This window comes from Dasypus novemcinctus, chromosome X (genome assembly GCF_030445035.2).
Source record: "Dasypus novemcinctus isolate mDasNov1 chromosome X, mDasNov1.1.hap2, whole genome shotgun sequence".
Classification (NCBI taxonomy): Eukaryota; Metazoa; Chordata; class Mammalia; order Cingulata; family Dasypodidae; genus Dasypus; species Dasypus novemcinctus.
The window spans coordinates 59,156,061-59,183,683 of record NC_080704.1 but is presented as its reverse complement, the minus strand read 5'-3'; the positions used below and the strand labels follow the sequence as shown (position 1 = coordinate 59,183,683).

Sequence of the window (27,623 nt, the reverse complement as noted above, 5' to 3'; positions counted from 1 at the left end):
TCTTCCTTTCTCATTTCCCTCTTTTCCAGGGCAGCAGGAAAGCTGTGTGAGGGGGCCAGTAGGAGAGTCAAATGGGTCCCAGATGAACCAACTCACCACAGAAAAATGACTCTTACTTTCTTGAGAGAGAGCACTCACACCTTGCCAGGAATCCTAAATATGCTATTGGAAGCCTGCAAAGCACATCCTACTGTCCCTTTCCCTTAGGTGTGCTACAGGAGGGCTAGTTAATTTAATGACTCCACCTTCTTCCAAACCAAGTTTCCTATCCCAGTGCATTTAGGTAAATTGGGCTTTCTTGGCAGATTTGCCACTCCTTTCTTCCTAGGTTCTCCCCAAGCCAGCTGGTATGCTCCTCCAAGCTCAAAAAAAAAGTGGGGGCAGAACAATGAACCTGCATGCCTCAGACCCTTCTGAACTTCCCACCAAAACCCTCCCACTCCCAGGAGTTAGTCTGAAACCGGAGGTCTACGGGAATCCTGGATTTCAGGGAGTGCTGGATATGGGAAATGGAAGCCTGGGATATTGCAGACTTGGGGTACATGGGTCTATGGAATGTGGATTATGGGAGTTCAGGGAACATGGATTTGGGGAACATGGGGCTTCAGATGCTGCTGCATGATGAACAGATTTCAGGGAATTCTGCAGCCCTCAGCCCTAGGGAGAAGGGATTTGCCTTCACACAACTTCTGACTTCAGTGTTGGAAACCCGCAATTTTACATTTAGCAAGCACTAATTTTGTCGCAGTGTCTCCAAATTGACATCCAGGCACCTCCTGCTTTGTAGGTTCCCAAAACAGTCTGCTCCAGCAAGATTCCGATCCTACTCAGCCGATCCTTTGCAGGAGAGATTATGCGGGTGTACTTACTCAGACGCCATCTTCTGATTAGCCTCTTTTAGCATTTTAAAAATATCACATAAGCCTTCTTGCTTCCATGGTTTCTGAGAAGACATCTGTACTAAGTCTTATTGGGCATCCCTTGTATGTAATAGATTGCTTTTCCCTTGATGTTTTCAGAATTCTCTCTTGATCTTTGACATTTGACATTCTGAAAAATATGGAACACTTCATAAGTTTGCATGTCATCCTTGCACAAGTTTCATGCTCATCTTCTCTGTATTGTTCCAATTTTCATATATCTGCTGCAGACGTCAGCACTCTGTAATTTCTTAAAGTCCTTTTATTGTTTCAACCTACTTTCACTTGCAGGGCAAATTCTCAGAGAAAGGCATGCTGGAGAAGACTTTACTAAATCAGCCTTTGCGAACCAAAACAGGTCAGAGACCCATAAGTTTGGCACAGATCACCTTCACAGTGCCCTGAGGAGGAGATCAGGAAGGGTGCCTAGAGTTTTATGACAGCTCCCTTAAGATGAACTTTCCCGGCCTGCTGAGCAAATGCAGTCCTTCAGCTCACTTTCCCCCTCAGCTTTAAGGAAGCATGGTGTCTTTAAGTCTGCACTGCTGCTGTCTCTGTCCAGGGTAGGATGACACAATGGCTGTCCTCAGAGCCAGGTCTGAAGCAAATCCAAATTTGCTAATCAGAAACCATGATCAGCGATTGGCCATGCCCACCACTGTTCTTGAAAAAGAGGGTTTTTATGTCTGTTTCTGTAGCAAGCAAGTTAGCCAGAGACTGGTCCTTATGGCAGCTTGCCATGAGAGTGGGGAATTGGTGCCAGTAGCTGCCATGGAAAGAGAGGAATTTATAGTTCTTCACCATAGGTTATCACCCTCTTCCTTCTGCTTTTTCCTGGAGGCTGTACAGTATTCTTTTGACTTTTGGAGTTTCAAATTATTGTTTCACACATTCTCTGCCTGTTTAATAGTCACTTTGGTGGAAACTTAGAGTCCTGGAGCTCCCTACTCAGCCATCTTCCCACAATCCTAGGAAGGTTTTGAATAGTAATAAAATATGTATCCTTGGTATAAGGTTTTTTTCACTTTTTAATTTCCTCTTAAGTCAGTTTTGGTAGTTTATGCCTTTCTAGGAATTTTCCCATTACATCTAAATTATCTAGTTTGTTGACATACAATTTAACATAGTAGTCTCTTACAATTACTTTTATTTCATTAAGTTTGGTTGTAATTTTCTCTTTTTCATTCCTGTTTTTAGGAGTTTTTGTAGATCATTTCACCCAAAATCAGCAGAAAATATATTCTTCTGAAGTGTTAATGTATCACTTTACAGGATAGGTCATATGTTCAGCCAAAACAAGTCTCAATAAACTCATTTAAAAAATTGATATCATACACATTATCTGGCCACAATGGAATGTAGTTAGAAATCAATTTACAAATGGAAAACTACAAATTGAATAAAATATGGAATTGAACAGTATACTGTTAAACAACCAATAAATCAAAGCAGATACCACAAGGGAAATTATAAAATACTTTGAGATAAATAAAAGGAAAACACAATATACAAAACATAATTTATCAACACAATATGCAAAAACTTATGGGAGGCAGTAAATGTAGTGTTAAGAGGGAAATTTACACCTGTAAATGCTTACATTAAACTGATAAAACACCAGAACACTAAGAGTAGAAGGGAATTTCCTCATCATGATAAAGGGCATATGTGAAAAACCCAAAGCAAACATCATACTCAATGGTGAAAGAAAGACAGATTTCTCCTAAAGGTCAGTCACAATAAAAGGATGCCTTATTTTCACCACTGTTATTCAACATTGTAGCGAAGGGCATAACTAAGGCAATTTGACATGAAAAAAGATAAAATGCATTGAAATTGAACAGGAAGAAGTAAAACTACCTCTCTTCACATATAGCTTGATTCTATATACAGAAAACCCAAAAGAATCCACAAGAAAACTTCTAGAGATAATACACAAATTCAGAAAATTTGCAGAGTAGAAGATCAACATGTAAAATATCAGTTTCTTTCTATAAACAGTCAATGAACAATCAAAAAAGAAATCAAGAAAAGCATTCTATTTAAAGTGACATCTAAAAGAATAAAATATCTAGGAGTGAATTTATCCAAGGATGTAAAAATGGAATGTAAAACACTGAAAACTATAAAATATTACTGAAAGAAATTTAAAAAGATTTAATTAGATGGGAAGCCATCCTGTGTTCATGGAAAGAAAGACAATATTATTAAGATGCCAAAACTATCCAAAGCAATTTACAGAGTCAATACAGTCTTGATCAAAATTCAATTGACCTTTTTTTAAAGAAAGTAAAAAGTCAAACATCAAGTTCATATGGAATGGTAAGGGGCCTCAATGACCAAAACCATCTTGAAAATGAAGAACAAAGTTTGAAGACCCATATTTCCTGATTTTAAAACTTACTACAGGGATACAGGAATGAAAACAGTGTAATACTGGAATAAGCATATAAAATAGACTAATAGAATAAAATTGGAGCTCAGAAATAAACCCACACTTCTATGGCCAAGTGACTTTCCATAGGGGTGTCAAGAAAACTTAACGTGGAAACTTCAGAACCATGTGCAAAAGAATAAAAATGAACCACTACCTCACACCATATATCAAAATGAACTCAAAATGTGTCAGTTATCAGAATAAATGACTGAAAATCATAAAACTCTTCAAAGAAAACATAAGGGAAATATTCAGGACCTTGTATTAGGCAATGGATTCTTAGCTATAGAAGCAAAAGAAAAAATAAATAAGTTGGACATCATCAAAATTAAAACATTTTGAGCATCAAAGAAAATGATCCAGAAAGTGAAAAGGCAACCTTCCTAAAGGGAAAGAATATTTAGAAACAACATATATGATAAAGATTTAATTTCCAGAATATATAAAGAATTCCTACAACTCAACAACAAAAAGAAATCTTACAACTCAACTACAAAAAGATAGGGAACAATGTATGAGCCTATCACAATTTACTTAAAGCCAACATTGGTGAATATAAGTTGTTTTCAATTTCTTTACTATTTTAAACAAAACTGGTGACTATTTGTACCCGTTTTTTTTTCAACTTCAAAAAATAAAATGGATATATATATATTTTAAAAGATAGGGAAAAGGACTTGAATATATCATCAAAGAAGATATACAAGTGGACAATAAGCATATAAAATTTTATCTACATTATTAGCTTTTAGGAAAATTCAAATAAAAACCACAGTGAGCTACCATTGCACACCCATTAGGATGGTTGTTGTTAAAAAATAAACAGAAAATAAAGAGTGTTGGAAAGGATGTAAAGTAATAGGAATACTCATGCATTGCTGGTGGGAATGTAAAATGGTGCAGCTTTGAGGTAAAAAATTAGGTGATTACTCAAAAAATTAAACATAGTTATAGTATGTCCTGGCAATTCTACTTCTAGGTATATGCCCCAAAGAATTGAAAACAGGGTCTTAAACACTTGTATATCAATGTTCATAGCAGCATATTCATAGTAGCCAAAAGGAGGAATCAAACCATGTGTCCATCAACAGAAGAGTGAATAAACAAAATGTGGTATGTACATACAATGGAATATTGTTTAGTCATAAAAGAATGAAGTTCTGATATATGCAGCATGCATAATCCTTGAACGAAATAAGCCAGATGCAAAAGGACAAATTTTGCATGATTTCACTTATACAAAATGCCTAGAATAAGCAAATATATAAATACAGATTACTGGTTGGATATGGGGGTGGCGGGACTTGGGATTTATTGCTTGATAGGTAAAGTTCTCTGTTTGGGATGATGAAACACTTTGGTAATGGATGGCGGTGTTGGTAGCACAATATTGTAAATGCAATCAATATCACTGAATTTTACACACAATAGTGGTTAAAAGGGGAATTGTGTTTTGTATATGTGTTATCATTACATTATTTTTAAAATCAATGTTTGAAGAAATGACTGATCCTAGGACTGGGGCAGTAAACAAGTAAGCCTGGAACATTTTTTTAGTGTCATAAAGCAAGGAGAAACTAAAGAACAAAAATATGACAGAGGAAAATCAAAGGGATACAAAAAACAACAGAAAGAGCATTCAATGGCCAAATTTAAAACAATTTGAGCAGCAAAATAATGTAGTGTTGAATTATAACTTAAAGCATATAATGAATATCCATGAGTCCATAGTTTTATAAATAAATGATTAAATAAATGAGAAGAGACAAATCCCATCTCCATTTTAAGTAATTTATGTAGATACTCCAACTTCTAATAGGATGTAGTAGTTTGATAAGGTTATGAACTCCGAAAATAGATATTGGATTATATTTGTAATCTGATCTGTACCTGGGCATGATTGAGTTATGATTAGGGCTTTGATTGGGCTACATCATTAGGGCATTGCGTCCCCAGCCCTGATGAGTGGGGACACACAGATAAAAAGCATTGCAAAAGACAGAGTTGGAGCATGTGATGTGAGAGTTTTCATGTTGGAGTTTGATGCTGAACCCTTAAGCTGGAGCCCTGGGAAGGAAACAAGCAGATGAAAGAGATGCCAGCCCCAGGAAAAAAGGAACCTTGAACCCAGAGAGAAGCAAGACCCTGGAAGGGAGAAACCCAGGAAGACTGAACCCTCATAGCCATCAGCAGCCATCTTGCTCCAACACGTGAAAATAGACTTTGGTGAGGGAAGTAACTTAGGCTTTATGGCCTGGTATCTGTAAGCTCCTACCCCAAATAGATACCCTTTAAAAAAACCAACCAATTTCTGGTATTTTGCAGCAGTACCCCTTTGGCTGACAAATACATAGATGAAAAGTAATTCCTCACTACTTAAATGTGGGGAAGGTGTACACTATGAAAGGTGTTGGTAAAAAGTAATTCTTAGTGAGGAAACCTGAAAAACTCTACCTTCATCAGGTGATCAGGGTCAACATCAACAGTAAGAAGTCTTATTGACAATATGTACCCATCATCTGATGTGATGAAAATGGCACTTATACCCTGTGTCCTTCCTCCCCAAAACCCATAACCCAAGTCTAAACATAAGGAAAACATAATACAAGTCCCAATTGAGGGACATTCTGCAAAATACCTGACCTGTACTCCTTAAAGTGGGGTACTGGAAAAGTACAAGAAAAGTCTGAGAAACTTTCAGAGCCAAGAGGAATTTAAGGAGATGGGGAGACTAAACATAACATAAATGTATTATGATACCCAGGGTGGGATCCTGGAACAGAAAATGGACATTAGGTGAAAACTAAGGAAATCTGTATAAATTATGGACTTTATAGTAATATATGAATATTAGTTCATCAATTGTAACAAATGAAAGATGTTAATAATAGGCGAAACTGGGTACAGAGTATATGGAAACTTTCTGTACTATCTTCCTGTTTTTTTATGTAAATCTACAACTACTCTAAAAATAGTTTATTTCAAAAATGCAGAGGGAGTGATTTCAGGAATTGCAGAATTTAGGTGTCAATAAAGCCACTCCTCCATGAAAACAACTAATCTAATTGCAATATTATCAAAACCAAGTTTTTTTAGGATTCTGTAAATTAAGAAAAGTCGTGGAATAATCTGAGGAGTATTTATTCTAGAAAAACTATTGATCCTTGGTAAGAAGAGTGGCGTTTGTGGTACTTTTACTTGTCCTACAATCATTCCCCTCACCCCAATCTGTGGTGGCCAAGGAAAGCAGCAGCCTCACAACCAAAGAGGCAACGAAAACATAAGTACCTTCAAATCCATCCACCTGTGGTGAAAAATGGGTTTGGAGATCCACAAAAAGCAAAAAAAAAAAAAAAAAAAAAAAAAAGCCTTTTAATAAATTCAACACTAGTTCTTGATAAAATACAGAAATTGATAGACAATTTCAATGGAAGGAATATTAGAGGCACTTCCACTAAGATCAGGAAGCAGTTAAATTTTCTCACTCTCCATTAATATTCAATATTTTACTAGAAGTATTTGGCAATGCAATTAGACAAGATAATTTAATCAAAAGCATAGGGACTGAAAAAGAGGAAGTAATATTATCTTTATATTTTATATGAATGTGTGCCTGGAAAAACCTAGAGAATAAAAAGGAAAATAATTCCAATAATAAAAGAATTCATTAAATGATCAGGCTATAAAATTGACCTAAAGAAACCAATAGTCATCATTTACAGAAATAATAACCAATTATAGGGACACAGTGGTAGAGAAAACCCCATTTCCAATTTCAACAAAGAGGATAAAATACTTAAGGATACATTTAACAGAACTGAGCAACACCTAAAAAGAACACTTTTAAACCCTCCTAAATGACACAAACAGAGACTCAAAGAAATGGAAAAACATCTCTTGTTTTGGATAAGAGAATTCAATATCATAAAGATGCCAGTTCATCCTAAATTAATTTATAAATTTAATGAAATCCAATAAAAATGTTAACAAGCTTCTTTATGGAACTAGTGAACTTGATCACTGAATTTCATATGGAAAAATAAACATACAAGAATCCCCAGGAAAATGATAAAAAAAGAAAAGCTACAAGGGATACATATTCCTAAAAGACATTAAAACACACTAGAGAGCTTCCATAATTAGAGTATGATGCTGCCTTATGAATAAACAGAAAGACAAGTGGAAGAGAATAGAAAATCCATAAATAAGCACAAAAGACATCTGGAACTTTGGTATATGATAAAGGTGGCATCTCAAAACATTGGAACAAAAAAGGACTTTTAAAATAATTGGTGTTGTACATCTAGATAGCCATTTAAAGAAATATGAAATTAGTTACACATCTTATACCAAATCAAATAATATTAAAAAGTGATCAGGAATCCAAATATATATAAAATAAATAACACCATAAAAATACTACAAGTTGCTCTTGAATTCCTCTTTAACTTGGGTTTAGAGAACTGTTTGGAAACTATGGATCAAAATCCAGAGTCAATAAAAGAAAAGATTGAGAAATGTGGCTACATAATATTTTTAGACATTTCTTCTGAAGAACAATAAACACCATCAACAAAAACAAAATTCAACTGACAAACTGGGAGAAAATATTAGTTAACACAAATGAAAGACAAAAGGTCCTAATATAAGCTGAACTCTTTAAAACTGAGCAGCAGAAGATGAAAGTTTTGCTTTCAGAAATCGCCTTTCCTATGTCCCTACAGTTTGTTTTTTTCTTCCTTAACCATAAAGCTGAAAGCTCGATCACAAGCAAATACAATTAGAGCTATTAATACCTCATTCTTTTTAATGCCTTCATAGTACAGTATTCCATAATGGAGATGTGGCATAGAAATAAACCATTTCACTTTTGATCATATTAATTGATTCAACACACATGCATACACATTAAGTACATACTACACTGGGTATCCTAGAAAATAGCAAGGAATTAAGCATTGTCCCTGCCCTTATGAAGCTGATATTTTGGTAGTGGAGACAGACAAAAAAGAAAGAAATGATGATGGACAAAAAAAAAAAAAAGAAAGAAATCACACACCAGTATAAAAATCCTACTCTGTCCTTCACATCCCATGCTAGCTGCTGTACTTTCTCTCCTTTCCTTCACAGCCAAGGCTGAAAGAGGAAGTTACCCTATCTGTCTAAACTGGCATCTCTGCTAGTAATTTTATAACTCCTCCACAATCATATTTCTGATCTACCATGTTATTAAATCTTCCTTGGTCACCACCAAAAATCACCAAAGTGAACATCTACGTGAATATTTATCAGTCATCATCTTGTCTTACTCAAAATATCTGCAAAAATTGACACTTGATGATATTCTGCACTCATCTTTTATTACCTCTCTGGCCACTATTCATGAGTATTCCTTGATGAAGACTGAGTAGCCAAATATTTTTTACTAGTTCCAGCCCCTGTATCCAATTGACTGCTAGACTTCACCTGAATAATGATGATCCATCCCAAATTAACTGAGAGTGTAAATGAACTCATGTTCTTCAATATATGAATTTTCTCATAATACTCATTTCCCTGTGTGTGTTAGTTTCCAAAGATGACTCTCTATGAATGATGACTCTCAGTTTTCACATCCTTGTATGGTCACTTTCCACACTGAATCTGGAATGGCTATGTGATCTTAGAATAGTATGGAAGTGATGATGTGCCATTTCTGGGTGTAAGCTTTAAGAATGCCTCCTTACAGCTTCCCCTTCCATACTTTTGGAGCCTTGAGATGCCTTGTTAGAAGTCCAGTTACACTGTTTTAGGGACCATGTGTGGAGCACATAATGAAGGAAGGCTATGATACTACATGCAGAGAGAGAGAAAAAGAGACAGAGAGAAACCTAGCAGTCCTAGGTGAGTCTAACTTTCCAGCTATCCCCTTCCAAATACGTGTATAATCTCACTTATTTAGTCCAGAATTGTTAAGCCCTTGGATGACTGCCGATCTAGTCACTAAGTGCATCAGAAAAAGCCTTCAGCACAGAATCTAAGAGTTGATAAAATGATGGTTGAAGCCACTAATTATGCACAGTCTTGCCCAGGCAGGCTTCTAGTCATCCTTGCCTACACCTAACTCCCCTACACAACTACATGCAGTCTCATGGTCAACCCCATCAATTTCTGTCGCATGTGTGTTCCATTTTATTTAAGTTCTATTTTGTCACTCCTCTGCCATAGACAGGGATTCTACAGACATAACTACTTATCAAAGAGTTTCCATATGTGTGTTTTCAGAACATATAATTGGATTTGGAAGATGTATTCTCCTTATAAGGACATTTATTGCATCCTGTTTTCTTATACCATGTGTTCTTCTGTGTGTGTCCCAATTTCCCCATTCAAGTGGCTCTGTATGGTCTTTGCCAATTTTCCACATTTTAGTATACAAAGTGATATAGCTACTTCACTACTTGTGTTTCTGGAAACTTTCCAAGACTCCACTGCCAAATCTTTCACCCTGCATTCTCTGTCTACTTGTCCTTGAGTTAATTTCTTATTGCTGCTGCAACAAAATACCATAAATTTAGTGACTGAAGAAAAACTCAAGTTTTTTCTATTACAGTTCAGGAGGATAGGAGTCAGAAATGGTCTTACTGCAATAAAATCAAGATGTTTACCAGGGCGGTATGACTAAGGCTCTGGGATAGAATCCATTCCCTTGTCTTTTCTAGCTTTTAGAGGCTGCGTACATTCCTTGTCTCATGGCCCCTTCCTCCATATTCAAAGCCATCAGTGTAGGATCTTCAAATCTATCTCCTCTCTGACCTCTGCTTCCATAGTCTCCTTCTCTGACCCTGACCCTGACCCTCCTACCTGTCTCTTATAAGAAGGGCCACATGGTTATCACTTTGGGTCCACCTGGATAATATAAAATAATCTCCTTAAAACTCAGGATTCTTAATCAAATTTGCAAAGTCCCTTTTGCCATGTATGGTAACATATTTTCAGGTTCTAGGAATTAGGGTGTGGGCATCATTAGGATGGTTATTATTAAGGCTACCACAGTCCCAATTCCAGTTCTCCTACCTCTATTCCCTGGCCCTTCAAACTGATCCTTGAAAGAACTATTTGGCACCAACACAGCATTACTATTGAATGTCACATCATGGATTCCCCAATATTCATGATCTGCAGCTAGCAGTACAATCTACAAAGTCCACCCAACCCTCTCTAGATCCAACTGTGGCTTTTAATACCCTATCCCATATACAGTTCCACATGTTTAGAAAGGGAGTTTAAACAGGGTAGGTGGTGGAAAAATAACTAGGGGGGAGGAGGTTCCTAATTAAGGAAGCAAACATTTCTTAGATATAGGAATGAGTGGAAAGATGAGAGTCACCTCACACTGCCTGAGGGAATCAGGGAAAGATTCAATGGAGACAAAGATGAGGATCTGCAAGACAAGTAGAATGTTACTAAGTTAAGAAGGGGTGGAGAGTGAGAGGAAGTTTCGAGAAGATGGAACAACATGTACAAAAATGCAGAGATAAAAAAAAGATTCAGGAATCCTAGAGAGTATTTCAGTATGACTTGAGGGAGAAAAACAAATAGATGGGTTGGAGTGAGGTGGAAAATAAAGAAATAGCACCTACTGACCTAACTACAGTGGAGAGAAGGAAGGAAAAACATACATTTAATGCATATTGAGCACAATGCTAGTTGGTTTACATTAATTAGCTTCACTGAATCTTCACCATTTGTCTGATCGTTTTTCAGACAGATATTACAAAGTTGTATGGAATCAGGTGGCAAACTTGAGGTTCCAGCCCAGTTCTGCCTAAAATCAGACTACAGCCTTTTCACTAAGTCAGTGCTGTCCAAAATGTGGCATGGAAGACACGGATGATGCTCAAGAGATTATTACTAGTACATGGGCAAAGCCTTTTTAAAAATAATGATATATTTATTATTTTAAAAATAAAATGTAATCTACATGTAAACCTTTATAGGAAGATAAGCAAGAACATTTCCAGAGCATAACCAAAGGGAAAAGCTCCATAATATCCCTTTTAAAAACGACTCATCTCTCTATATTGTCCTTCATTGGCAATAGTTGCCCCAACAAAATCTTACATGGTCTGGCATGCCACATCGCAAAACAGTACTCCTGAGTATCTTCTCTCTCACCACCACTTACTAAAAGTGTGTTCTTTTTTCATCTTGCTAACCTTTCTGTGCCTCAGTCTCCTCTTCTCTGAAATAAAGATAATAATAAAAGCTACTGCATTGGATTGAAATGAGGATTAAATAAGTTAAAGCTCCTAGAAAAGTGCCTAAGATATCATAAAAATAATGCAAGTATAGTTTTGAAAAATGAAGAGACAAATAAGTCTCTTCCATAAAGATCTTCTCCTTGGTGTCTTCCACCTCATGCTTGGATCCAAAGCTTTTATGTCTTGCCAGCTACCTGCTCAATCTACAGCCATTTCTCCAACTTTCTGCCTTTAGCCACTATCCCATATATCTTTTCTAAGGATGACAATCTGTGTTTTTCTCTGAGCCCTCATTTTTATTTTATTGTTTTTCTTTTTTATATAAATTAATTTTATTATTTTATTTTATTTTCTAACTAAGTTACCAGCTTTGCAACTAAGAACCCTCCTCACACACCACACTTCCTAGAAATTTTCAGGAAACCGAAAATACAAATTATCTTTCCATTTCAAAAATCCTTAAAAACAAAGTTGTCGTGAAAAAAGATTAATTTCAAGGAATAAACTTAACCCTGGAGGATGACATGGAGCAAAAAGACTCCAAAGGAAATAATTAAGCAAGCAAGTAGGTTGGTCCCCCAAAAGTAGGTAAGTGGCAAAAGTAGATAACGAGACCTATTGAATAAGACTTACAGCACAGCAAGTAGCAGAAGCAGCAGAAAGATAGCATTGCTTTCACTGTCCCAAGTCCTATAAGGCCCAGATGGTGGCTTCATATACATTGGGTTGTATCACAGCTAAGGAACCAAGGAGCAAAGTCTCTGCATATTTTGTAGCAAGCAACAAACAAGTTATTTCCCTTTCTCAGGTAGTGAGCAGTAACACAGTAGACAAGTTAAGGTCATCTTGACATGTTTATTTGCCTATATGACTAGCTAAAGAAACTGCACAGTATCAAGGGATAGTTAGGCATTGGAGTTTAATGTTCAGATACACTCAAGATTCATGGTAAACTATGTATCCCAACACTTAGATAATCCATGTAGAGTATTATAGTACATAACATGAGAGAAGGACTCAGTGTTGGGTATGTAGAAAATTTAGCCACTGAATCTGTGGGGAAGATAAGATGCCATCTGGGATTATCAAGAAATGGGGTGAAATTGTAAAGAGCTGTAACAGAGAGAATAACTGAAATAACACAAGTAAGGTACAGTTAGATTTACTATTCCCTGTATGTCTTGTTAATGTCAGCTTCCAAAATTTTTAGATTTGTTTTCATTGTATTTGTTTTATATTCATCTTTATAGCAATTACTCCTCTAATATACACAAGGGTATTAAGGAAATAATGAAATTAGCTGTGTAGCTATGACAAAAACCCTAGAGGTTGACTAAAAAACTCTTAATAATGACTATGGTATAAAATATGTTGCTCAAGTCATAGGGAATGTGAAGAATTTTGCTAATCTCTAAGTAAACTAATGTAAAAAAATGTGTGAAAATTCCATCCTGCCAACAAGGAACATGTGTCCACAAGATATTGCACAGCACCTGATAAACAAAGATCTCATATTTTGCTACCCACACAGATAGGATCCACTATACTAACACCAATTGAAAAAAGTACAATTTTTCCAAGAAATGTTAACATAAACTAATTATCCAATTAAACACCTAGTTATGCTCACTAGATTTCAGGCAATATCTTGAAAGATGGATATGCAAAGATCAATCACTTGATGTCCTAGTTGTCAAAGATCAAACATCTCAGGGAATGAGGAAAACATAAAAACATATGGGTCTTTGGGGATAAGTTACTTACTGAAGGTAACACAAATAGTAATGGTAGGAGTAAAGTGTTCACTCTAGATGTGCCACTCAATCCCAAGCAGTTTACGGTAAACCAAAATTTCTTTCACAATGTTTTCTATTTTAACTTACAGTCGCCATTTTCACTTCTTCTGGTTCCTCTTGCCCATGTATTTTTTTAAAATTTATTGTATGTTTTGAAGATACATAGACCACAAAAAAAAAGTTACATAAAAAATATAAGAGGTTCCTATATACCACACCCCCTACCCCCCCACTTCTCCCACATCAACAACCTCTTTTGTCATTGTGGCACATTCATTGCATTTGGTGAATACATTTTGGAGCAATGCTGCACCGCAAGGATTATACTTTACATTGTAGATTACACTTTCCTCCAGTACATTCAGTGGGTTATGGTAGGATATATAATGTCCAGCATCTGTATGCAATGTTATTTAGGACAACTCCAAGTCCCAAAAATGCCCCCACATTACATTTCTTCTTCCCTCTCACTGCCCTCAGCAACTACCATGAATACTTTCTCCAGAACAATGCTACAGTTTCTTCCATTACTACTCACAATATTTCTATAGTAGAATACCAGTAAGTCCACTCTAATCCATATTTTATTCCTTCATCCTGTGGACCCTGGGATGGTGATGTCCACTCCACCTCTATATCGAGAGTGGGCTGAGATCCCACGTAGTTGATGGATGCGATTCTTCTGCTTGCAGCTGTAGGCACTCGTGGCTCCCCAGTGCAGTGGTCGACCATCTTCACCTCCCTGCCAGCTGCCCTGGGTAAGTCCAATGAACCGGAGAGTAGGATTTGCAACTCTGCTGAGGCTCAGGGCCCAGCTGGCCCATAGCCAGTTCAGAGATTCAAGTCTCCTGTGTATACACCAACCCCAGCACCAACCACAGATTCAGCAAAAGTGACAGAAGAAGCATGTGTAGAAAGATCCCATGTATTATTTAAATATCCACAATATGTTCATAGACTTGGATCAGGAAGCAACTTCCACAGGATTACTGGAAGGGTTGCCTGCATTTTCCTGGTGCTTTCCCAGAGAGGATCTCTGGAATTAAAAAGCTCTTCCTAGCTAAGAGTGGTGCAGGACACTCAGGAAGAGGTTTCACCTTTCCTTTTATAGCTAGCAGCTGTTTCTAAGGAGCAGGTTTAGCTTAGTTCATTTAAGGTGTAATGACAGAAGGGACAGCTTCACCTCTCAAGAATTTCAAATTAAATAAAGCTGCCATCATTCTAGAAGGAATCTTTAATGCTGCTGTCTCTGTTCAAGCTATGTAATCCTTTATTTTTTAAAATTAAATTTTCTTTTTTTTAAGATACATAGATCATGAGAAAATGTTACATTAAAATGTATAAGAGTCATCTGCCATGACCATAGAACCTGTGGGTCTCTGCAGCCCTCAGGAAAACCAGCACCTGGGTTCCCATCTACCTTGACTGTCTCTGGTACCCTACTGAGGCATGCATAAGATCTGGAGTTCAGGGCCATGTCAATTGGCCCTACTTTGGAGTTTGTGTTCTTGAATGTGATGGAGTTGGACTTATATATGACCTTTCTACACATGCCTCTTCTGTTACTTTTACCGGACCTGTGGTTGGTGTTTGGGTTAGTGTATACTCAGGACATCTGAATCTCTGGACTGTCCATGTGAAGGTGAGGCCCTGGGCCTCAGCAGATTTGTAGCACCTATCCTCTCGTTTGTTGGACTTACCCTGGCCAGCTGACAGGGATGTGAAGAGGATCAACCACAACACCAGGGAACCAAGAAAGCCTACACCTGCCAGCAAGAGAATTGCATCCATCATCCATGTGGAATCTAAGCCCCCTCCCGATGTAGAGGGGGACTGGATATAACCATCGCGGGGTCCACAAGATGGAGGAATAAAGTATGGATTAGAATAGACTTATTGGTGTTTTGCTGGGGAACTATTGTGATTAGTAATGGAAGAAATTGTAGTAGGGATGTGGAGAGGGTGGTCACGGTGGCTGCTGATGGTAGGGAGACAGAAGAAGAGATGTGGTGTGGGGGCATTTCCAGGATTTAGAGTTGTCCTGGGTGGTGCTGCAGGGATGGATGCTGGATCTTGTGTGTCCTGCCATTGCCACTGCATGGACTGGGGGAGAGTGTGGACTACAATGTGGACCACTGTCCATGTGGTGCAGCAGTGCTCCAGAATGTATTTGCCACGTGCAGTGGAAGTGCTGTGATGATCGAAGAGATTGTTGATGTGGAAGGGGTGGAGTGGGTGGGGTGGAGGGTATATGGGGACCTCATATTTTTTAATGTAACATTTAAAAGAAAATAAAGAAGAAAAAAATGTATAAGAGGTTCCCACATACCACACACCCCAACTCCCCACTCCTCCCATGTCAACAACCTCTTCCATCATCATGGCACATTCATTGTATTTGGTGAATACGTTTTGGAGCACTGCTGCACCACATGGATTACAGTTTACATTGTAGATTACAGTCTCCCCCAGTACATTCACTGGGTTATAACAGGATATATAATGTCCAGCATCTGTCCCTGCAATATTATTTAAGACAACATCAAGTTCCAAAAATGCCCCCACATCCCATCTCTTCTTCCCTTTCCCAGCCCTCAGTAACTACTGTGGCCACTTTCTCCAGGTCAATGCTGCAGTTTCTTCCATTACGTCACAACATTTCTATAGTAGAACACAGTAAGTCCACTCTAATCCATATTTTATTCCTCCATCCTGTGGACACTGGGTTGGTGATGTCCACTCCACCTCTATACCGAGAAGGGGCTTAGTTCCACATGGTTGATTGATGTGATTCTCCTGCTTGGAGTTGTACACACTCTAGATTCCCTGGTGTGGTGGTTGACCATCTTCACCTCGCTGTTAGCCGACCTGTGGAATTCCAACAAACCAGAGAGTAGGAGCTGCAACTCTGCTGAGGCACAGGACCCAGCTGGTACACGGCCAGTCCAGAGATTCAAGTCTCCTGGGTATACACCATCCCCAGTGCCAAATATATATTCAGTAAAAGTGACAGAAGATGCATGCGTAGAAAGGTCACATCTGAGTCCAACTCCATCAAACTCAGGAACACAAACTCCAAAGGAGGGCACACTGACAAGGCACTGAACTCCAGAGCCAACTGTCATGATCATAGAACCTGTATCTGTCTGTAACCTTCTGGGCTCATCCCTGGGAGTCATGTCCCACATTGGGGGGAAGATAATGTGTTTACATGTTGAGTTTGGCTTAGAGAGTGGCCACATTAGAGCAACATGGAGGCTCTTAGGAGGTAACTCTTAGACACCCTGCACCTGTAGGCCTAGTTCAAATTTCAGGCACACAGGTTTATAAGCACAGTCATTAGTATCAAGGGGAAGCATCATTCTTTGACCTTGCATTTGGGGGATTGTTGCTGTCCATTGGGGAATGTGGCAGAGCTCCCCTGGCTAAGAACTCAGCACTGCCTCACTTGTCATTTAACACTGTAACTACTATAAAAATACCCAACATGTATCTGAACATTTTTATGTACCCTGTACACATGCCCTGGAGAAGTCCCTCCCGACCACGTGTCCCCCATCAATAACACCCCGCACCAGCGTTCCTTCCCTGCCATAGTTGAACTACTCTGTGGTCCAAACCTTCTTCAAAAATGAAGCTTAATATATTGCCAAATTCAATTAATAGGAAAATAAAATAGTGGTGATAGTTTTAAAGATTAGGAATAGAATACATACTAATTTAGAAAAACTAGATTAAGGTAAAAATAAATTGGGGTATTAAAAAACGAAAAATATCATAAAACTTTTTTTGACATTTTGCCTTTCAACACTGTAATAGGTGTTGCCCTGTATGTACAGTGGAAAGGCAATTTCTTTCATTTCTTCCTCAATGTCTACAGCCTTTCTTTCTTATTTATAAGGAAATTTTGGTTTCAGCACAGAGCTTCTGATTTCTGACATAGTCCTTTTAGCGCTGTTACAACTTTGTTGAGTTCCTAGATTTTCAAGAGTTCTCCTTTGTTGGAAGGACAGTGATTGTGTCATTAGGAATGACATCTACATCTCAACAATGGAAATATTAGGGTATCTCCAAGGTGAATGGAATAAGATCTACCTTTGGAGTACAACAGTTATGGGTGTGATTCCAAGTTCCACCTATATTTTACTTCCTTACTTACCTAGATCACATCACCAATTTTTTTCGTCTGTAGAAGGATAATTGTAATACCTATCTCTCAGATCTTTTGGAAATAACAAATGTAAACAGTCTGGCACACAGCTTATATTTAATATCGGTCAGCATTGAAATGATCTGTTTTATGTGATTCTTCTATACTGTGAGCTCCTCGAGGCACAGGCTGTGAGAATTATCTCTGTGTCCTCCAAACCCTTAGCCTAACATTTAAAGTAATGTCAGAGAATGCTTGTGGTACACAGCTGACCAGATCTCAGTTTTTTTATCTGGAAAACAAAAGAGCATTCTAATTCTGCTGTCCTCAAATTCTTTGGAACTGCACATGCCCCAGTTGTTAATATAGATCTCTGTTTTACACAAAGTCAAATTTTCCTGTGTTGCAATTCTTGCCATGATGATTTTCATTTGTGCTGAAGAGCTCCTTAGGATTAGGGTTTGACTGCACTTTCTAGTCCTCAAATCCAGGTACAGCAATATGTGGAGGCCTAATGATTTTGTCTCTAACTGAGTATCTTTCTTAGGAGCAGAGAAATATATCCAAGAAGAATTGCCTAGCACTGGTCCTCAGGCCTAATCCTCAATCAGTCACAAACGGAAAATGTTGCAAAAGAGGTGTGAGTTATGTGTGTGTATGTGTGCCTGTGCGCACACACACATATGCCCAACTAACAAGTGGCTGATTCATAGGTCCAGCATGATGGTACAGAGCAAAAATGGCCCCATAGTGAACCCAGAGATTTCACCAAATAGGGGAAAGCTCACATGAAATTTATATATATCTGCCTAAGAGCATTAGGAGAAGAAAGTCCATCACATCTGTCTAGTACTTATTAATGCCTTGCAAATTGGATCTGAAATACTCATAATCCCATGGAAAAGTCTTTTTCTATCTTGAGCAGTGCTAAGATGAGCGTTGATTATGTTTATTTCCAGACTGACCAAATATTTGCCTTTTGACTGATCTTTTCCTGTAGCTATAACATTTCAGTAGTTTTATTCTTAAATTTTAAAAAGTCTGTTCAAATGTCTTACTGGGTTTTCTGGCTCAAACATAGAGGACAAAATTTTTTGTCTCAGTTCATATTTTCTGGAGTATCAATGGTGCTCCTCATCATGAACTGTCAGTGGAAACCTTTTACAAACTGGGGAATTTTCTTAGGCTTCCACCTGTGTACATACTCATATAAGGAGCTCTTTCCCATGAGGGTAATGCTGGCCTTAAATCAAAAGTATAAGGACTGAATAAATTAATGACCACTTGTCGCACAAATTTCAAAATGGATGGAGATTCTACTGTAATCTTGAGTTATGTAGAAAATGACAGATTTGAGATAGGATTACCAGTGGCTTAGAGATAGCTAATGTTTACTGAACACTTACCATGAGACAAACCCTTTCCTCAATGCTTTACTTACATTAACATTTAATCATAAAAACAAGGCTTACTGCAATAGGTTAGTACATGGGGGAAATAAAATTAATGAAATCTATGGACTGTAGTTAAAAGCAATATCTTAATACATTTTCAACTGTAACAAAGTTACTACTTTAATGCTAATGTTAGTAATTGAGGGTATCAGGGGTATGGGGTTTTTCTTTGGGGGATAATTAATATGTTCTGAAATTGCATTGATGAATGCACAATTCTGGGATTATAAAAGAGCCACTTATTGCATGTACACTCTGGATGTGTTGTAGGGTGTGTGAATATGTTTCAATACAATTGTTTAATACAAAAATAAGGAGGAAGCAGATTTGGCTCAATGGATAGAGCATCTGCCTACCACATGGGAAGTCCAAGATTCAAACCCAAGGCCTCCTGACCCGAGTGACAAGCTGGCCCATGTGCAGTGCTGATGCATGCAAAGAGTGCTGTGCCACACAAGGGTGTCCCCCGTGTAGGGGAGCCCCATGCACAAGGAGTGAGCCCCATAAGGAGAGCTGCCCAGCGCAAAAAAAGTGCAGCCTGCCTAGGAGTGGTGCTGCACACACAGAGAGCTGATGCAGCAAGATGACGCAACAAAAAGAAACACAGATTCCGGGTGCTGCTGACAAGAATACAAGAGGACACAGAATAACACACAGCGGATGGACACAGAGAACAGACAAGTGGGGTAGGGGTGGGGCAGGGGAGAGAAATATATAAAAAATAAAAATAAATCTTAAAAAAATAAGGCTCATTAGTTTAGGGATAGGTGTTATCCAATTTTACTAATGAAGATACTGATAAGAGGGGTTCAGTGACATGTTGATAGTCACTCAGCACAAAAGTAGTGGAAGCAGGATTTGTATCCAGGCAGTTTTCCTCCAGGGCCCAGCCTCATAACTACTGTGGCTTACTGCTTCCACTCCAATGGCTAGGACAGGAGAGAAGCTAGATTCTTTTGTTATTTGGGGGCAGTCAGTACGATCTAGTGTAAAGGGCATGAATAATCTACCTTCTGATTTTCTCTGATGTTGAGTGAGAGAAAAATTCATGCACATCACATGGCATTTATGGAGAAGCTCAATCAATAATAACTGAGGTCTATAAAAGAGATAAGAGAAGAAAACAACTCTTCTTGTATTATTTAAGGATGGAAACAACACAACCACAAGAAAATGGACTGTCAGACTGTTTTGCAACTGTCTTTCAGACATCTCAGACAAATCTACCTGTATGGATGGGGTTTCCCCTGAAAAGGAAAAACAGTCCCCTGCTAAACATCATAGATGAAAGTGGGTCAGGAGGTCTGAAATAAGGACTCTATATATAGAGTTCCTCTTTAAGACTGAGATGACAGAAAAGATTTCCCCCTCTTGAACTGTTGGTAACTTTGGCCATGATTCCAAGGTGGAAAGGCTCATAGAAAATTCTGGCAGTGCTGAACTTTTCCTGGTCATTTGGAAGCAGACTCAGAGCCAGGAAGGAAACTGGCAAGTTGATAGAACCCAGAATGGATCTGAGACCTACTGATGGCTGTAAACGCTGCTGTTGTAGTACTCTTTCCTATTATAATCAATGAACCATCAATAAAATCTCATTATATTTAATTACATTTCTAAGCCTCGTTTCTATTGTGTTGTGGGAACTTAGTGACTAAGTCCCAAGCCTGGAATAAAAAAGTAGAGGCAAGGGAGCAGTAACCTCTCCTAACGTGGGAAAGTGTGGGCTATGGTGTGGACCATTGGCCATGGGGTGCAGTGATGCCCAGAGATGTACTTGCCAGATGAAATGGATGTGTCATGATGATGGGGGAGAGTGTTACTGTAGGGGGAGTGGTGGGGTGGAGGCGGTGGGGTGAATGGGGACCTCATATTTTTTTAATATGTTTTAAAAAAATGAATACATAAAATAAAATTAAAAAACAAATAAAACCTCTCCTAAAAGGCCTGAGTGCTGATGGCTGATGTGCTCACCAGCAGAGTAACAAAGTACTCTGAGGAGGAACAGTATCTTAAGTGTCAGTCACGGCAGAGGGAACAGTGGCCTGCACAGAAAGAAGGACTCGAGGGGAATTTTCCACATTACATTTAAAACAGCATCAGAGCCACCTCTAGGAAATTTGTTTCCACTAACAAAATTACAGAAAGGACTCCTCACCTCTCTCATCAGGAAGATGGCTTTGGTTTTCTCCATTTTGTCATTTTAACATGAAAAGAATGATCATTGCAGAAAACCATTGTACAGAGTTTAAAAACTCCTTAATCTTTTAGTTTTGTTTTCCCTCTTTTAATTCCAAACCCTTATGGTAGATCATCAAAAAGGAAATTAGGAATTTAAATAAAGAGCATGTCTGAGTTTTCAAGATAGCAAGAGTTGATGTTACGCAGGGTTTTAGTGAAGGTTGCAGGATTTGGAGGCAAATATTTCTAAGGTCAAAGTATGACTGAGTGGTCTGGTGGCCATTACTAAACATCTGGTACTCTTAGTTTCTTCATCTATAGACGTAATTGGCACCTACATGAACATAAATGGCACCTACATGAACATATTTAACTAGTGTAGATGTGGTGAAACAGTCATTCTCATAAAATGAAGGTAATAATGTGAAGCGATTCAATCTTTGTGGAAGTCACGGTGTGTGTCAAAGAATAAATAAACAGAACCGTAGAATAAGTAATGTCCCAACAATTTATTATCAAGGAAATAAATGGACATGTGTACAAACATGCAAGTAAAAGATTGTTCACTAGTGCATTGTCATAAACAGTAAAAGAATGTCCTAAAATTTCATTGCGTTTCAGCTTACAGGTCACTAACTTCCTCTAGGATGCATTCCCTGACCACATTTTATAAAGGTTATTTTCCTGCCCTCCTAGGAAGACATATGGCCTGCCCTGGGACTGGCTGATTTGGTCTCCTGTGGTCCTAATGGAAGCTCCTGGGTGCTCTGTGAAAGACATCGTGCCTAGAAGTTGAGAAGGTTGTGGGGCACAGATGTTAGGCTTTAGGGTATAGGGATATCCTGGAATCCCAGGTACATCCCCTCACCATCAAATCCTTGATTTTCCCGTCCCAGTGGCTCTCCACCTCAGCACTGTGCATCAGCAGTGTCCTGAAAGACTGCTCAGAAAGGCTGCCATGGCCTCCTGTGCCCCTGTGTGGCAGCCCCATGCTTGCTCCCCGCCCACCTCATAAGACTCCATATATCCCAGGGGCACAGGGCACTACCCTCTACATTTTATTTCTTATATCTATCTTTGTTCCCATTTTCCTTCCCTGGACTCCCTACCTCTTCTTTGCTGGTCCCTTCTTCGGGGGCAATATGAATTTCTGAGAAGAAGTGCATGTCCATGTTCCCCATCTCTGCCATCAGCCTGGACATAAGATGAGATCGAGGCAGAGGAGAGAGATTAAGGTGAGAGAATGAAGAGAAATAGATAATAGGGAAAGAACAGAGAGGTGGGAGGAAGATCAGTGAGCAGAAGAGGGTATAGAATGGGGGAGGGGTGGAAGATGGGCAACAGAGGAGGAGGAAGAAAAAGAAAAATGAAAAGGAAGAATAAAAGGAAAGGAGGGACTGAAGGACAGAGCAGAGACAAGAGGAGGAGGAGAAAGGGGGAAAGGAGCACAGAGAAGGGATTCAGGGTAAAGAGGGAAAATGATTAGGAGGTGGAGGTGAAGGATAACCAGAAGACGGAGGAAGGGGAAGAGGAGAGGGAGGTGGCATTATAGAGGAGGACTGGAAAAGGAGAGGGAAGGAGTTAAAGGAACTTGGAGGAGGTATGGGGAGAAGGGTAAGGGAGGAAGAAAGGAGAAGAGAAAGGGAGGAAGAGAAGATGAAGGTGGGGGGATTTGTACATCTGAGCACCCAGTTGATGAACCTGGGGTCAGTATGTTCAGATAGGGTTTGGGTCCAACTTCTTCTCTGCTTTCCCCACAGGCAATGTCAAATGAGGGTGTTCCTTGCCTACCTCTGACGCTTGCACTGTAGTTGCTGGTGTTGCTCGGAGGCTGCCTCCAGGAACTCCGTAGCCTTCTTGTACTCCTCCTCAAACAGCTCCCTAGAGGGACAGTCAAAGGAGTTGAAGGGTCATCAGACCGTCCTCCAACTCCTCCCTTCAGCTATTCTCCATTAGTCTATGGAAGAAGAGACCTTCGCTGAGTGCAGAGTGGCCCTCTCCACAGAACATCTTGCTCAGTTGAGGCAGGAAGTCCTCCAGCTTCACCTCAATTAGTTCCTCTGTGGATATAAGCAATGCGGGGCAGGGACCTCTTACCTCTGAGCCTCACTTTCCTTTCCCTCGCATTGTAGCAGGAAGATCTTCAGTGTCTCTGGGGGAAGAGGAACCAAAGAGGCCCTGTGAGAGCTCGTAAAAAGAATGAAAGTTGGACAAATAATGAGGTAGAAGATGTCAAATAAATTTAAAGTAATTCTGATTCCCTGCCTCAATGCCCTGCTTCCAAATCCCCTATCACAAAGATTGGGCCCTTAAAGGATAAACCTGTATCCTACTAATACTGTTAGCCTTAGCACACAGCAAGGGGCCTGGTACAATTGTCATACATTTGTGTGAACTGAACAGAATCCTCAGGTGCCAGAGTGCTCTCTGTATACCTATTGGTGTTTCTTCGCTCAGCAGGCATAGAGCAGAAACTCCCTAAGTATCTGTCATAAGTGGTGGCACGGACTGTGATACACTGACCAGCGAAGCAACAGGTTTACCCCACATGAATGTTTCAACAGAATCCATCTACTATGGGGAAAGTGGACTTTTATAACAAAGCTAGGGCAGAAACAAACACACACAGAGTGACAGAGCAGCTACTAAATACCTTGCTTTTTCCTCAAGACTTCCTCCAGGCGCAACTGTTCTCCATTCACTGGAAAAAATAATGACACTACCAAATTTCAGGCACCACACTATGACCTGTCCCTGACAACTCCAAATTCAGGGAAGGATCTCGCCAAAGGTCACACAAAAGGTCTTGTACAGATCCAGGAGAGCCTGAGTGTCTTCCTATAACCCCATCTCCTTCACCTAATGAAGATCTCTACGAGACCAGTCCTCTCCTCTATGTGTGCCCATATTCCCAATAAGAGGTACAGGGCCATGCCATTTGCAAATGGTGGTGTGAATATGACACAGAATGAACACTATTTTAGACAAACGTTACATCTGGTGGGAATATATGACCACAAAAATGTAACTGTATCAAGTCAGATGGGGATAAGTGATGTAAAGGGGAAAATACTAAGGGAAGAGGAATAGAGAGTGACCAGGTATGAGTGAGGTATTATTTTTAGATGGGAAGACATGGTAAGACCCCTCTGAGGAGGTGAAGTTTGAACTGAGAGCTGAATTACTAAAGACAATAAGATGACATGTAGAATATCAAGGGTAAAGATCACTGTAGGCAAAAGGAACAGACAGTGAAAAGTCCATGAGGAGGGAGTGTGCCCCAGATTTTTTTCTCTGAGGTACCAGGGCTAGGGATTGCGGGAAGCTGGCACTCAGCCACTGAACCAGATTGGCTCCCTTAAGTTGGTTTTTTCATTTGTTTACTTATTGTTTGTTTTTTAATTTGTTTTTAGGAGGCATCAGGTACTGAACCCAGGACTTCCCATGCAGGAAGCAGGTGCTCAACTGCTTGAGCCACCTCTGTTCCCATCCAGGAGTGTTTTGTTGCCATTGGGGTAGGCAAGAGGTAGAAGTTAAGGCCAAAATGGTGGCAGTACACCCCACTGGGCTTTGGGAATAACACTGAGAAATCTGGGTATCTGGAAACTAGAGTTTAGGTAGGGCAGTGGAATTTAGGGTTTTGAGATATTCTGGGACTACACTGTATTCTTCTCATACCACTTACATGAATCTAATTCCTTCTGTTTGGCCTCCCAGAGGGCATGGGCCTCTCTCACCTCTTCACTGGCTTTCTGTTTCACTGGGCCAGAGATGAGAAAGACCAACATTGAGCAAGCAAATTCCTCAACTCTCCATTCTCTCTTAAAGTGTAGCATTTCAAACTACTCAACAAGCATCTCTGGATTACAGAGATAAAGAAACAGAAGTTTCCAAAGCCCACATTCTTTGTGATATAAGCCAGAAGATTGAGGCCCCTGAGCTCACATTGTTTAAACTCCTTAATCCGTTTAACCAGGTCCTCAATCCGCGGATCCAGGCTTTCTGCTGCAGAGGAAAAGGAAGATTGAACTGGAGAAGGCCAGCAGTCCAAAGCAGGTAGAGATGGGGTGGGTGCTGGCATGGTGATTACACTGCTTTCATTCACATGCATTTATTGCATGTCTGCTGTGTCTCAGAAGTTGTGCAGGACACTCACGTGCTTCTGTTTTGGGTGGCAGAAAAAGACATTGAACAGAAAAACAGATCACAACTTGACATCATGTTGGGATGTGGCAACTGTGTTGTGAAAAAAAAATAATGCAAGATTTGGAGAGACAGATGGCAAAGGGGTGGAAGATGCTTCTCCAAGTACAGGAAGGACTTTCTAGGCCCTAAGTAAGGGAGAAGAGTAAACCCTACAGCTCACAAAATGGGGATAACATGAGAACCTTTCCAGAGAGAGGGAACAGCAAATGCAAACACCCAGAGCTGGGGACATAGGAAGTATTTATTTCAGGGAACAGGGAGGATACGCAGGGAGCAAGTGGACAGTGGCAGGATGTGAGGTCGAGTGAAGGAAAATGGAAGATCCCACAGGGTCTTGTGAATCAAGATGTGTGAGTCTGTATTTTATTCTCTGTGTTGTGAGAAGCCAATGGAGATCTCCTTGCAGTTGTACCTTGTTAAGACCCCTGGTAGCTGAAGGTGAGGGAACAGGATTAGTCTTTGACTTAGGGATAGTCCACATTTGACAAAAAGCAAAAAAATCTTCCCCTTGCATTTTAGGGGGCAGCTTGAGTGCCCTTCAGGAAAGGGGAGCAAAACTGTCCCTTGGGGAAATTTTTGCTACATTTTTTTCTAATTTAGCTGCCTCACAAGTTTCCCGGTTTAGATAATCTGAACCAAAAAGAGTTTTTCCTTTTTCTTTCCTCTTTCGTTCCAGGATCAACAGTGCAAAGCTGGAGGACTAGGCTGGAGAGAAAAACAACTCTCCTTTCTTAGGGAAAGGTTCACGAGAACTTCTAGGTCTCAAGTGCCCAGTTCTTTCTATTTGTCAGGAGTCTACCTGTGGGCATATTCCCTACATACTCTATTTCTGGGATTGGAGGGAAAAGCATAGAAATATAGGAATAAAACCTCTTCCTCACCTAAAGAAACTAACCAAGGCTTTAATATGCTTATCTCAGCTCATCCCTTAGGCTGGGCTCTCAATTCTCCCCAGGGCAAGAATTGAGTGTCTTCATCTCTGCATCTATCCAGGGCCAATTCTAAAGAACTTACAAAAAGTCCGCAGAGTTTATAAGCACAGGTTTTGGGTTTTGGAAGCAACTGAAAGGGTTTTATGACCTTTGGGCCAGGGAGCACTCTGAGGTGGTAATAATAACTTTGAACGTTACCAACTCCCAGGGCATTTTGTTTTCCTTAGAAGGTTATACTCATTCTATGGTTCCTGTCCTGTGGTCTCTACCTCATTTTTGTCCAGGCAACAGACCTTAAGTGACAATTTTGGAAGGAGAGCCAAAGTTCCTATTTATCTGGTTTCAACTGACTGACCACAGAATTTTGAACTGAGAATGGGCTTGGCAGGACCTCTTTGCCCCAACCCTTGTGAACTACAAGTGCAGATCATCTCTATAGTACAGCACAACAACAAAAGGAAAGATACGGAGTCATCTACATCATTTTCTGTCACTTGTGTATATAAATAGGGGGAAGTATATAAGTAAAACATCTCTGAGAGATATATACATTATTTAATGTTTCCTGCCTATAGGGAAGCCCAATGGGACACAAAAGTTTGGGAAAATCATTTACCTTCTATCCTCTGACTTCTTGAATTCTGAACCATGATGTGGTATTGGTGATTAAAACAATTATACTTTAAAATAAGAAGCACAATGGGATAATTTCCTGAGATTTGAATTGTGGTGACTGGATGTGAACCCATGTCTTGCCTGTCCTCAAACCCCAGACCCAGCCTCAGACACAAAAAGACACATGACCTTGCTGCAGGTTTTCTTCCATCTCCAGAAACTCTTTTATCTTATTTGCACTGGATTGCCCTGTGGAAACAAAACCAGAGTATAATTACAGGAACCACTGAGAGTGAGAGGGAACTGAAGAAAAGACCAGGCCCATCTGGCAGTGGAGAGAAAGGCTCCCCAGCAGACTTGGTCTTTTAAAAAAAAAGCTCAAGCTTCCTGATATTTCATATCCAAATAATTTGGAATGTATCTCTAAAACATAAATGTATTTTCTTAGAAATACACAGCTACATTATAATGGTCAAACATAAATATTCCTTAATATTCTTCCAAATCTAGACCACATTAAAATGTTTATAGTCCCAAACACGCCTCTTTTTAAGGTTGGTGGGTATAACCATTTCTCAGTGTAGCAGTGGCCAAAGAACAGGCAGTGTCCTCCACTTCTGATTTTACTCTTCACTACATTTCTAGGGCCAGCCACTAGATAGGACTTGGTGTATTCTCAATGTTTGCTTAGG

The 27,623-nt window shown here is 39.5% G+C and overlaps 1 protein-coding gene and 1 non-coding gene across 3 annotated transcripts; both read right to left on the bottom strand.

Annotated features, from left to right (window-relative positions):
• Nucleotides 1–1,053: 1,053 nt before the first annotated feature.
• Nucleotides 1,054–1,157, bottom strand: LOC111759605 (U6 spliceosomal RNA). The gene has a single exon (XR_002793534.1). It is a non-coding gene; the product is annotated as a U6 spliceosomal RNA (small nuclear RNA).
• Nucleotides 1,158–21,672: 20,515 nt separating this feature from the next.
• Nucleotides 21,673–27,176, bottom strand: LOC131277198 (synaptonemal complex central element protein 1-like). 2 transcript variants are annotated; one of them, XM_058291402.1, is made up of 7 exons: nucleotides 27,121–27,176; nucleotides 25,124–25,183; nucleotides 23,832–23,879; nucleotides 23,276–23,330; nucleotides 22,970–23,059; nucleotides 22,288–22,372; nucleotides 21,673–21,963 (listed from the first exon to the last, which is right to left on the bottom strand). In XM_058291402.1, the coding sequence occupies exons 1-7, from the start codon at nucleotides 27,140–27,142 to the stop codon at nucleotides 21,871–21,873; spliced, it is 453 nt and encodes a 150-aa protein (XP_058147385.1). In that variant the 5' UTR covers nucleotides 27,143–27,176; the 3' UTR covers nucleotides 21,673–21,870. The 2 variants fall into 2 exon arrangements, with proteins under 2 accessions (XP_058147385.1, XP_058147384.1); XM_058291401.1 differs by lacking the exon at nucleotides 27,121–27,176 and having other exon boundaries at nucleotides 25,124–25,562.
• Between the last annotated feature and the right edge of the window lie 447 nt (nucleotides 27,177–27,623).